Raw genomic sequence first — 13,589 nt, forward strand, 5'->3', positions numbered from 1 at the left:
ATCTAGATACAGATAGAGAGAAAGAGACAGAAAGAGAGATGAAATTTAGGTTGGAATTGCCAAATTTGCATATATGACCACATGCCTTTAAATTGCAAAATTTAACAAATAAACCTCGAAGACAAACACCCCTTGAAAAGACCATATCACATATAACCAAATTTTAGTAAAAGTGTTTGTTATTGTAAAAAATAAATAAATAAATAATAATCAAAACAAAACAAAGCAAAAAAAAGTTGGATCACAAAAAACGCGTTCATATATACGTTTTACATAAGAATAGACTTGTAGATTTTCTAGCCTTTCTTTTTATATGCAGCACACAAACGTTTACCTTATTTTAAATTTACATTATTTTTATTTATTTTTATTTTTATTTTTGAATTTCATGAACATATGTAACACCTAATCGCTGGCTGCTATTAATTGTAGCACCGGAAGAGTGAAAAACACAAAAAGAAACATTTAAAAAAAAAAAAAAGGGAGCGAAAAAAAGACAAAGAAAATAGTAATAGCTTTTCCTCTTGTTTGTCTAATCCAATTATTTGAATAATTTATTAAGAACAAGTTTGCCGATATCGCAGTTTTACTTACATTTCCCATTGTCTTGCGCAATAGTCACCCATATTTAAAGCGCACCGGCCACGTTGTCGCCTTGTTGCCAAACGAAACGCAGTCTATTTGGCGCGAACTTTTTCGCTGCAGAAAGTCTTTCAAAATTTCGCGTGAAAAAAACAAAAAACAAAAAAACAACGTTAGAACGTAATATTGGAAGACATATTGTGTGTGTGTGCGCGTGTGTGTGTGTGTGTGTGTGTGATTCTTGTTTTTGCGTTGTTTTAATGAACATTGTGTTCTTTTTGCAGACGAGTAAGAGAGCGGCAAAGAAAAAAACGACTTATTTACATATATAAATACACACGCACACACACACACACACATACACACACACACACATATATATATATATATATATATATATATATATATATATATATATATATATATATATATATATATATATATATATATATATATAAGCGTGAGAGAGTATAATTAGCAAGATACTTGCAATTAAAACTATTGTCGCTTCTTCATAGCATTAAGCGAGAAATCTCTGCAGGAATTACTCACAGATCCGACAAGAAAAAAAAACGTGAAAACTGCGCCAAATATTTCTAGCGTGATTAAATAAACAACAACAAATAATCAGCAGCAAATATAAGGACAACAAAACGATTCCATCGTCATCCACAGACGGACTGTTTCGTTGTATCAAAACTCTTCAGTGCGACCAAACTCACAAGTGCTTCAAACTGGGATTGAAATTCCACAGACGGACGGTTTCGTTGTATCACAGCTTTTCAGCGCTGCTAGACGCACACGCTGCTCCAACCTGAGATTGAAGTTCCACATATGGGCTGTTTCGTTGTATCATAGCTCTTCAGCACTGCTAGACGCATATGTGCTCCAAGCTGGGATTGAAATTACACAGAAGGACTGTTTCGTTGTACCACAACGCTTCAGTGCGACTAGACTCACAAGTGCTTCAAGCTGGGATTGAAATTCCAGACGGGCTGTTTCCTTGTATCACAGCTCTTCAGCGCTGTTAGACGCACACGTGCTCCAAGCTGAGATTGAAATTTTACAGACGGACTGTTTTGTTGTATCACAGCGCTTCAGTGCGACTAGACTCACGAGTGCTCCAAGCTGAGATTGAAATTCCACAGACGGACTGTTTCGTTGTATCACAGCGCTTCAGTGCGACTAGAGTCACAAGTGCTTCAAGCTAGGATTGAAATTCTACGGACGGACTGTTTCGCTGCATCACAGCTCTTCAGCGTGGCTAGTCTCACCCGTGCGTCAAGATCTGTTCGAAAAACGAAGTCTCGTAAAAAGTCAGGCTTAACTATTACGCCATCAACACAAGCTACACAGTAAGATACATCTTAATGCCTACATAAGCATTGTCAGCAGCCGAGAGGGCTCTATTCGTTTTAACAGCGCCTGGCATTGTCGCTAGTGTTAGTCGGCAATATATATACTTGTGAGAAATTTTGACTGTTTATGCAAATTTGTGACCGCTAAAATACAAAATGAAAGCCACCAGTTGACGTATGCGCATGCACATAAATATACCAATCTATGTGTGTGTTGTATGTGTATATATTTTTTTACAACCAGACAAGCAAAACAAAGAGAAGGTATTTCAGTCATTTATCTAGGATTGTGCTTCGCCGGATTTATACATCTGACAATATTCAGTTTATTGTAAACGCCTGCTATTGTTATATATTTTTAATATATATTTATTTAGCCACTTTTTTTTCTTTCATTCATGCGATTGTAGCGGACACAGTAATAGATATAATAAACTAAAACGAACAAGAAACTACATTTTTTAAGAACTGTTTAAAATTATATTCTTTGTACTGACACAAGATTAAAAAAAAAAAAGCCAGGTTATCGACCACAAAGGAGAATCTGAAATTTTAAAAGACCAAGGTTTATACACACAAAGTAAAAAATAACTCAGACATCATTTGGACTTACTTCATCGGGAAAATGACGAGCATGAGGATTATAAACCTATTTCTTTTAACGGTAAGTATATTTTGCATATTATAATTTTTGTATGATTTGGATTCGTCAAACTACTGTTCTCATCTTAAGTCTGATTTTCAGCAACGTTTTGGTCGATGTAACCTCCGACCTTTTTCAAATATATTATGTCGAACTCGGGAATGTTGTTGTCGACCTCAGAAGTTTGGATTGAATTTCGAACGGAACTCTTTATGAACTTTCCAGCGGTAGCATGCTCTTGTTCCGTCAGCCATGGTTGGATAAAGGCCCTAATTAATTTGCATTTGTATTTTTGGTCGGCCACACTGAGAATTGAATCTTCAACCTTTAGGAGAACATCACCCTTTAAAATTGATTTTTCCATGTACTCTGACGATTGCGTTATGGGTCCTTGGGAAAGGTTCTATTTCCGATTTTGGGGGCCTTAAACTTTTATTAAAAATTCTTGTTGATATAGTTATATTGTTAAAAAAAATTCTAGTTGTTATAGTTATATTGTTTATAACTAATTATTACTACTATATTGCACAAAGGATTTTTAAATTAATCTAATAGTAAAAACCTTTATTATCCAATGTATTCCGTATTGTTTTCGCTGGTCGCCATGTTTGTTTTCGCGCGTGTGTGCATTCAATTTTTGTGTGTTTATACATTAATTCTGTATAGTCACTATTCTATCTATATCTATATATATATATATATATATATAAAGCTGAACGTCTCTGTGTGTGTCTGGTCACAAATGGGCTCCTATATGCTTGACTATTATAGAAAACTGATCACATATAATGATAGAAGATGTATCGTGACACAGGAATGGGTATGTTTGATCTGGCATAATGATGATTCATTAAAATTGTGGGGTCTGCGTTCGCGCCTGGCCTCCATAGAATGGAAATAGGCACAAACTTTAATAAAGACTTTTCATATCTATCTGCATAAGTATACTTTGATAATTATGTTTCAGTTTCAAGAAAAATGGTATGATAAAATTATGGGGTGTTCGTTCGCGCCTGACCTCCATAGAATGGAAATATGTCACAAAGTTTAACAAGGTTTTTTTTAATATAAATCCACAGAATATTGTGATAAGTGTTTAAGTGTGAACAGGTATGGTATAATAAATTATGGGGTTTATCTATTTTATTTTTACTTTCATCATATTTTGCTTTGGTTTTGATACACCCAAATTCGAAGCTATCTCTTTACAACCCTTCCTTTTCATAACCTATCATACTTTCATAAATCAGAGTCCATTTTCTGTAGGCTTTTTTTGAACCCAATCAACGACGAGTACTTTTGCTAGTATATATATATATATATATATATATATATATATATATATATATACATACATACACACACACGCGCGCGCATATATATATATATATATATATATATATATATATATATATTGTTTTACTTATTACTGTATATATTATCTATTGTTATTTAATTAACGGTTCTCATATCGTGTTAAATTCTATTTTAAGTATTTATTAGGGTGGTGCAAAAAACTGTTTTATATAAGATACGTAAAAAAAAACGGCATTATTTTTGCACCAAGCTAATAGTAATTGATTGTCTCCCAGCATATGTGCCGTTTTCTTGAGTCGTCTTACTATATTTTTATATTGTTATTTTTTGTATTACAATGTTCGGCGCTTGTGCAGTATAGCGAACTTTTAAAAAAATGTATGAAAAGAAATCAAGTATATAAAAAAAAAGGAAATAACTGCTACCAAACGCAAATAAATTTACTTTTCTACTTACCGATGTCATTTTTACGCGTGAGTGTTTACTGGCTGCAAGATTTATTATTTATGCATTTGTTAGGGTTACTTTTATTTGGCCAAGCCAGTGTGCTTTTCAAGATGGGAAGAATTTTTAGCGAACTTGGTCGAGAATTTAAGACTTTAAAAAGGATTTTAAAAAAATGTAAGAATATTATTTTAACTGGAAGCGTTAAGTCCGAGAGTTGTTGCCAATCAAATTAGGGTAAGTTTATTATTATTATTATTATTATTATTATTATTATTATTATTGTTAGCTTCACAATGTTATGATGTTTTACGCCGTTTTTTTTTTATTCACTCAAGAGCGGGCTTTTACACCAAAGCTAGTGAGGATAGTCAAAGAGTCAATTAAATGGAAAGCACCTAGCGTAGGATGTTTGCTGTGCCAAGCAGAACTGACTTCTGGAGTACAGTGATGTTGTATTTAATTCCCAATTATTATTATTATTGGCTCACATGGGGCTTTCACACAAGTCAACAAACGATCTGATTGGAAACCTGTGGTGTTCTCTGGAAGCTGAGTGACAACAAGTGTCCCCAGACGTCCAGCTCTCTCCGCCTCCTTATAGGATTTGCAAATGAATTTGCATCATCGCAACAGCCGCTTACCATTGATTTCTCGCTGGTAGTGGCCATTGGTTCATACTGGAATTTGAGTGGCACTCAGCCTCCCCAAGGTCCCAGTTCTCTTTGCGCTTGTCCAGCCGAGGTCTGGTTGGCGCTCGCTCCTCGATCTTTCAGTCCTTATTGATCCTTCTCGGCCCTTTGGTATCATTTTTTTTTTTTGGGGGGGGTCGGTGATGAAACAATGGGGGGGGGATGCATGATGGGGGAGTGTAGAACTTGTAGATATGCAGTTTCGGTGTTCTTCATTCCCTGTAACGCGTATTCGTTACATTGTCTTCCTGTATTATTCTCCGCATTCAAGGGGTTTCCTTTATTATTAATATTATTATTATTATTATTATTATTATTATTATTATTATTATTATTATTATTTGTAGTCATTGGGAGTTCTCACAGATGCCATCACCAGCGATCACTCACTGGCAATAACATGTAGTCTTCCCTGGAGTCTGAGTGAGAACAAGTATTCCGAGATTTCTAGTGCTCGCTGGCATTGTAGTTATTAGTATTTCTTTAGGCTTGGGTGGTGAAAAGCCCCCCCTCCCTCCCAATGCTCTCCGCACTTTTCCAGTTGATGTCTAGCTAGTGTTCTCATTTTTCAGACATCCAAAAATTATAGGGGGGGGGTGTACTTAACATTTTGCGGTTTCGGTTCTTTTTCGTTCGTTGTGCTCACCTTCTGTTTATGTTTTATTTCTATTGCAGTATTCAAGTTGATGTTTAGTGTCCGCTGTTTATGTGGGTTGGTTTCCGCATTCTAGGATTTTCCTTAAGATTTTCATAGTTGCTAATCACTGCATCTTCTAAGACTTCCCTCTGATTCCAATTTCCCCATTCTTTTCCAAAGTTTTCTGTATTGTTCCTAGTGCTCCTACGATTTGTGGTGTTATTTAGACTTTCTCAATGTTCCATTTTCCTTTCAGCTCTCTTGTGTGTATTTGTTCCGCTTTACAGTATCCTTGATATTCATGTTGTGTCTGCTGGGACGGCGAAATCTACGATCTGTCAGGATTTTTCCTTTTCTTATTAACTATTACACACTCAGTCCTCTTGCTTGGATGGGTTTATCTGTTTGTATATCCATGTTCTTGTGATTTTCTAATTTCAAGTACTGTTGCCGTTTTTTGTTTGTTTGTTTGTTTGTTTGTTTGTTTTACCATTTTTCTGGTTGTTTACGACGTTTACATAGTTCCAATATACTGCCATCCGCATCTTTCTTTTTTTTTTTTTACACAGTGATCACCACTTATCAAGGCCCGGAAGCCACTCAGGGATAAGGGTTATTGCAAGTACATTACGTTAGTGTAGAGATTTGATGAAGTGTTTAATTAAGGGGGCGGTTCATTAGGAATTTGTTAACATTGGACTTGAAGACATCCAAGTTGTAGTCCGGAGGGAAGCAGGCAGACGGAACAGAGTTCCACAGGCGTGCAGTTCTAAGAAAGAAGCTTTGTTCATGGAATCCGCGTTTTGATTTAGGCACAGATATAGAGTGGGGGAAATTTTTCACAGTGGATTCAGCTAGACGGGTGTTTTTCGTGAAAGATTGGCGAGGGGGGACCAGAGATTGGAGTTCAGACGAGCATCTGCCATGGAAATAACGATAAAATAAGGAGAGGCTTTCAACGTCTCTTCTGTGGGAGAGAGGTTGCAGGGTAGAGAAAAGGGCATCCCCCACTAAGCCACGAAGTCTATTTTGTACTCTGTCAAGGCAGGATCGGCTGTTTTTAGCAGCTCCTGCCCAGATATGGCAACAGTATTCCATCTGGTCGTGATTGTTCTTATATACTTTTTGCTTCTTGCTGTAGTCACTTTTTATGTGGTTTATCATTTCATCTTTTTGTCTAGAGAGTCTACACTTATTGTTTCCTTGGGTTTTATCGATCTTAGCTTTGATACAATTGGTTTTAATCGCGTTATCCTGTACGGCTGTGAGTAGTGATTCAGTTTCTATGTTTAGGTGTCCTTTTCCTAGCCATGTCCAGGTGTTTTCCTGAGCCTAGTTTTTTTTTTTTTTTTTTTTTGTCACCTTTATGAATCGTTTATGTAACCGTTTCTCTTCCCATTTTTCTTTTCTTGCCTTATCTCTATTTTGTTAATTTCGGCAGTGTCTCTTGCTACGGTAATTAGCCTCTCTGTGTTTTATGTTGTGTATCGGTCTAGTTATTGTGTGTGTGCGTGCGCGTTTGTGCGCGCGTCCGCGTGTGTGTGATTCATATAATCTTCTATACTAACTAATCCTCTTTCCCCGCCTTTAGTTTTCACGTAGAGTCGGTCAGCATTATTATTTGGTTGGTATTATTATTATTAATATTATTATTATTATTATTTGGTATTATTATTATTATTATTATTATTATTATTATTATTATTATTATTTACTCACTAGGAGTATTCACACAAGCAATCATCAAACAATTTCTCTGTGGTATTCCCTGGAGTCTGCGTAACAAGTCTCCCTAGATTTCCAGTAATATTCACCTCTTTTGATAACATTTTCAGATAAATTTGCGTTATCACAACAGCCGTTTACCACTGATTTCTTATTGGCAGCAGCCATTGGTGTTCACTGGAATTTGGGTTGCAATAAGCATATTATGATTATTGGCCCACAAAGAGCTTTCACGCAGATTATCAAAGATCTCTCCTTGAAACCAACCTGGGGTGTTCCCTGGAAGCTGAGTGACAGCAGGTCCTCTCAGATTTACAGTACTCTCCACCTCTTTGGATAACATTTGCAAATAAATTTGCACTATCGCAACCGCCGTTTTTCATTGATTTCTCGCTGGCAGCGGCCATTGGTCTCCACGGGTATTTGAGCGGCAATAAGCCTCTCCAAGTTCCTAGTTCTTTTCGCACTTGTCTAGCAGAGATCTGGTCAGCGCTCTTTCCTTGGTCTTTCCATCCTCCTTGACCATTCTTGGCTATTTGGCATTACTCTTTTATTGGTGGGGGGTCGATGATGAGGCAATGGGGGGATGGGATAGCGGACTTTTAGATATGCAGCATCAATGTTCTTGTTTCCATGTAACCTTTCATCTTTGGCCTCTGCAGCAGATGTGTATTAGTCTCCGCATTCAAGCTTTCCTTAATATTTCACCTGTTTTCATTATTGCTATTCGCTGTATCTTTCCAGCCATTCCTATGATTCCAATTTCTCCCATTCTTTTTTTCAGAGTTTTTCGGGATTGTTCCTAGTGCTCCTACTATTATAGGTATTGATTTGATTTTCTTCATCTTCCATATCCCTTTCAGCTCTCTGTCCAGCTCTGTGCATTTGCTTCGTTTCTCCTTTGATATTCACCCTATGGTCAGCTGGAACAGCAAAGTCTACGATTTGATAGGACTTGCTGCTATTATTGTTAGTACTATTAGTATATAATTGTTGTAATTCGATTTAGTATGAAGAGAATTAGTATTATTGTTATTATTGTGGATATTGTGGCTCGTTTTAAGCATCACGCATAAAAATTTGATTTTGTTTGCAATAAATAGGTAATATAATAACCCATAATATAATACTAGCCCATAATATAATAAAAACCCATAATATAATAATAACCCATAATATAATACTAGCCCATAATATAATAATAACCCATAATATAATAATAACCCATAATATAATACTAGCCCATAATATAATAAAAACCCATAATATAATAATAACCCATAATATAATACTAGCCCATGATATAATAAAAACCCATAATATAATAATAACCCATAATATGATACTAGCCCATAATATAATAAAAACCCATAATATAATAATAACCCATAATATAATACTAGCCCATAATATAATAAAAACCCATCATATAATAATAACCCATAATATAATACTAGCCCATAATATAATAAAAACCCATAATATAATAATAACCCATAATGTAATACTAGCCCATAATATAATAAAAACCCATAATATAATAATAACCCATAATATAATACTAGCCCATAATATAATAAAAACCCATAATATAATAATAACCCATAATATAATACTAGCCCATAATATAATAAAAACCCATAATATAATAATAACCCATAATATAATAATAGCCCATAATATAATAATAACTCATAATATAATAATAGCCCATTATATAATAATAACCCATAATATATAATAATAACCCATAATCTTTATAAAAATAAAAATAATTTCCTTCACTTTAAACATATACAAATATTATCCTCTTCATTTTTTCCTTCTTTTTTTCCTCCTCCTCTTCTTCTTCTTCTTCTTACTATTAAGAGTATTTGTAGTAATTGCAGCCTAAAATTCCGACTCCACTCGATATCGACGTATGAACTTGTTCGGAAATCCACATGTGATTTGTTTATAGTGGTGAAAGCTTTGTGTAAAGCCAACCACTTTTTGGTGCCACTGCCAGTCTCAGTCGGTGCAATGGCTGCCACAAGACAAAGAAGACAGTAGACTTAAGTTTTACATCACAGTTTTTCTTCTCCTTGATGCATGTCTTGACGAAGACTGAGAGCGCATCTCACCCAGTGGATTAAATGCGCCCTCATATACCAACCAGGGAATTTTTACAAATCGGCGTAGTACATACAGCACCTAGTAGTCTCAAATGGTCACCCATCTGGTACTAGCTAGGCTCATCGTTGCTTAACTTCGGTGATCTTGAAAATTTACGACTATATACCAACAAAATTGTACTTTTAGAAAAACACACTGGTCTGGCTAAGTAAAAGTGCCGCTAACAAATACATAAAAAAGGCGCTTAAAAATCGCATGTGAAAAATTATTTGTATAAATTAAAAAATAACCTTTTTGCGTTTGATAACAGTTCCATCCATCCAGCGCGGCTGCAGCCGAGATTGAACTCACTACACGAGTTTGTAGTGTAATTTAAATTTTAAGCTGAATGGTAGCTGAATACTCGATGCTTCGTTAGGTTATCAAGGGCATTTTTTTATTGTGATGTCATCACTAGATGGTGTGCCTACCACGGCTTAAGAGAGTCCCATCTACCATCGAGAGAAGTATAGACAGCGCCAGATTGCCAACCTGGTATTTTACCTCGCGGTACATATAGCGCGTCGGCTTCCCTAATGGTCACCCATCTGGTACTGGCCAGGCTCAACGTTGCTTAACTTCGGTCATCTGGCAAGAACCGGTGTGTCAACGTTATTATGCCGTATATTGACAACATATTGGTAATAGTTACTTGTTGTTTATTTGTTTGTTTTTCTTGTTAAATATACTGCAATATCGAGAATCATCACATGTTTTTTTTTTTTTTTTTTTTTTTTGTCCTCTCGACAAATTCACCCTTGTCCGTTCGTCTGTCCGCACTTTTCTCAATAACTGCGCCTTGGAATTTTTTGAAATTTTACACAAACGTTAAACATGATATGAGTAAAAAAAGTAACAGAACGGATTTTCCGGGAAAACTCTTTTGTGTTTACCAAAACAAATTGATGCCTTGGATGTTTATAAAACTTTCTGAAAAGTTGTAACTAACTGATTTTTATATAATTTTGTTTGTCTATACTTCACGATAACTCTTGGGTGTGCCCCAGGGGCTCTTTTAGGGCTAATAAAAACACTCCATTTTTTAGAGTATTTTACCATATTTGTCCAAAATTTTCTGTGTATGTCTATTTAGCAGTTTTGCATGGTGCTGAACGCAAATTTAAATATGTTAAGGCCTTGGTGAATTTGGGGGCTAAATGAGGGGGGGGCAATATGGATTTAGTCATTTTTTATTTTTTTACATGGTGCAGAACTCAAATATACATATACTAAGGCCTAAAACTGCATCGTTTGTTCATTTTTCACTAGGATTTGACGTCCCCTGTGGACCTTTGGGGCTAAATGGGAGGGGGGGGGTCAAACGCTGAACGTAGTCATTTTTTATGCCTCGTTCACTGTTTACCAACAGAGGACCATGCATACTTCGCTTGAATATCATTAGATAATGTGACACATAACACGTGGAACAAGAAATATATTTAATCAACAAATGTTTTGACAAAGCTGATATATTTTTTCTAGATAAAGAACGTGTTGTTTGGCCAGAAGAATCAATAAGACGCAGCAAATATAAGCTCATTAACATTTCTCTGAAAATAGTACCCGTTGTACTTTAAATATACAACTGACCCAAATAAGATTAAATAAGCACTAATAAATACTCAGGAAATAATATTGTGCTACATAGTTCAATCTTTACTCCTATAAATTTGTGTTTTTTTTTGTGTATAAATATTCATATTAAAACCCCTTTTTTCTATTTATTTAAAAAGAAAAGACAACTGACAGGAGTTTGTAAGTAATTTTTTTTAAACAAACATATATATATATATATATATATATATATATATATATATATATATATAAAGAGGCTTGTGTTTACTATAAACTTTTTACGTAAATATTACGCAAGTATAAATCATGTAGAATATCTGCATGAATATAATGACACATAGTTAACTAAAGATGATCATCCCATAAGAAAACTGAAAAAAAAAAAACTAATAGGGAATTAATTGAAATGAATGTTTAAAGGAATATGAAAATTAGTTAGATCTTTTGTAGATGAATGCAATTCCAGGATTCATATATAACAAAGTTGTATTTTCTTTTCAAATAAACAGAAAAAAGGTTCGCCTTTTTTCTTCTTGGCCTTCGGACGGAGATCTTTTTTTCTGTTATCAAAGTGTAGTATCTGTTAATATTGTTATCTTTTTTGTATTTTTTTATATAAATAAACAATGTTTTAAAATTGAGTTGAAGTAGGAACAACCCCCTCCCACCACACACACACACATAAATACAAATTTAAGAGGGTAACTATGATAAAAGATGTTGGCCGAGAGGGAATTTCTTTGAAATTTCCGATAGAGACGAGATGGATCACCCAACTTCACCATCACCTCTTCTTTTTGAGTTGGCCTTGAGCCTAAATTTTTTGTTCATTTTCACAATTGTATTTTTTTTCCTGTGAATAAAAAATTTAATACCTTAAAGTGTAGTATCTGTTCCGGCAGATGCTGCAATAAACCCTACATATCAGACCATTGTTCTTGTAGCAATCAGTTTTGGTCAATGTAGAGGAAACCCTTTATACCAATTTTCAGTATCCAGCTCCCCTCGGGGAACTGGTCCCCCTCCCCTCACTCTCCACATTAAAAAAAATGGTCTTGTGCCTAATTTGATCAGCGAGGAAGGTTTTTAATAATCAATACACAAAATAAACACAAATTTATAAGAGTATATATAATTATATTCGAAAACGAGGCTACATCTAAGGGAACTTACTCTTACACTTTTGTTAAGGGTTTCTAGATTCGCCTTTTAAAAACAAATTTCGCGAATTTTGCCTTTTTTTAAAGTTTGGTTTTCAGAAATAATATTTGTCCTTTTTCAAACCGTCACCCATGGACTAAGTAAGAAATGTTCTTACCGTCAGTGTTAGTTCAACAACGTTTTATCCGATGTAACCTCCCACTTTCTTCAGATGTATCTGGCCGAACACTAAATTTACAGCGGAACCCCATTTTTAATCCACAAGCATAACTTGTTCTCATTCCATCAGCCACAACCGAATAGAGGCACAACTGTATTTGGAGTACCGCCCGTAATGAGGATTGAACCTTCAACTTGTTCCTTACAACTGAATTTTAACAAGTACTTTATTCGAACAATTCTAGTATAAACTATGGAATCTCAAGTTTATTCTTGACTTTTTTTAGATTTATAATTTTACTGCTCATCACACTGGATCACCGGTTTAGCTTTGAAAATACTTTCAACAATACACAATAACATTGGAGTGTATACTCAGAAGTGTGCAAGGTTTACACTAAAAGACCATAAAGGAAACTTTAACGTTAACCTCAGCATTAGATTAACCCCCCTTGTATCTAAGATATGAGAGTAATTAGTAAAAAAAAAAAAAAATAGATAGGATCCGGCCTAACATTAAATATAAGTTGAATCATAGCTTATGGTTATCATCGCACAAAGTCCCTAGTTGATTTGAAATATTATCTAAGGGATAAAGCATAAAGTTGTATGACGCATCAATTTCCTGAAGTTGTTAGACAGCGCTGTATTAGCGGGTGGATACCCGGTGTTGTATGGAAACCGCTATCCTCATAAATTAATCAAAAGAACTTTTTTTCAATAAAAATTGTAGGGAGTCTCTGCGCGATCAAAAAAAAATGAGCTGCGGTGGCCGGGCTCGAACGTGAAACGCGAAAGAGGGAAAGAAGGCAAAAAGTTACGGGCAAACGTCTTTGCCCACACGGGCACAATTGCTTATGGCGTCATAATGTTGAAAAATAAAGTTTTTAAACAGTTGTAGTTTAATATACGTGCGGGACTTGCGAAAAAGAGACGTCAAAAAAACGGACCTCCTTTCCAAAACGTAGTCCAGTTGACCCTAACAGAATGAATTTTTTTTTCAAATAGTATCCATTAGGTGCATTGCCCCTTAAGATGATATCAGTTTAGACTCATTCCGATGCGTATGACAAAGGTTTTAGCAGAAATACAAATATGCACACACGCAAATATTTGTCCTTTTATATAATAGAATAACCTGG

The 13,589-nt window shown here is 35.1% G+C and overlaps 1 protein-coding gene across 1 annotated transcript in view; it reads left to right on the forward strand.

The window, feature by feature from the left end:
- The first annotated feature begins 1,077 nt into the window (after positions 1–1,077).
- LOC145260626 (uncharacterized) overlaps positions 1,078–13,589 on the forward strand; it is a 163,133-nt gene continuing 150,621 nt past the window's right edge. The window contains exon 1 of the mRNA XM_080118939.1: positions 1,078–2,604. Within this exon, the coding sequence (XP_079975065.1) occupies positions 2,566–2,604 (39 nt within the window). The 5' untranslated portion in view covers positions 1,078–2,565. The remainder of the gene's footprint in view (positions 2,605–13,589) is intronic.

This window comes from Euprymna scolopes, chromosome 36 (genome assembly GCF_053919585.1).
Source record: "Euprymna scolopes isolate OS-2025 chromosome 36, ASM5391958v1, whole genome shotgun sequence".
Taxonomy (NCBI): Eukaryota; Metazoa; Mollusca; class Cephalopoda; order Sepiida; family Sepiolidae; genus Euprymna; species Euprymna scolopes.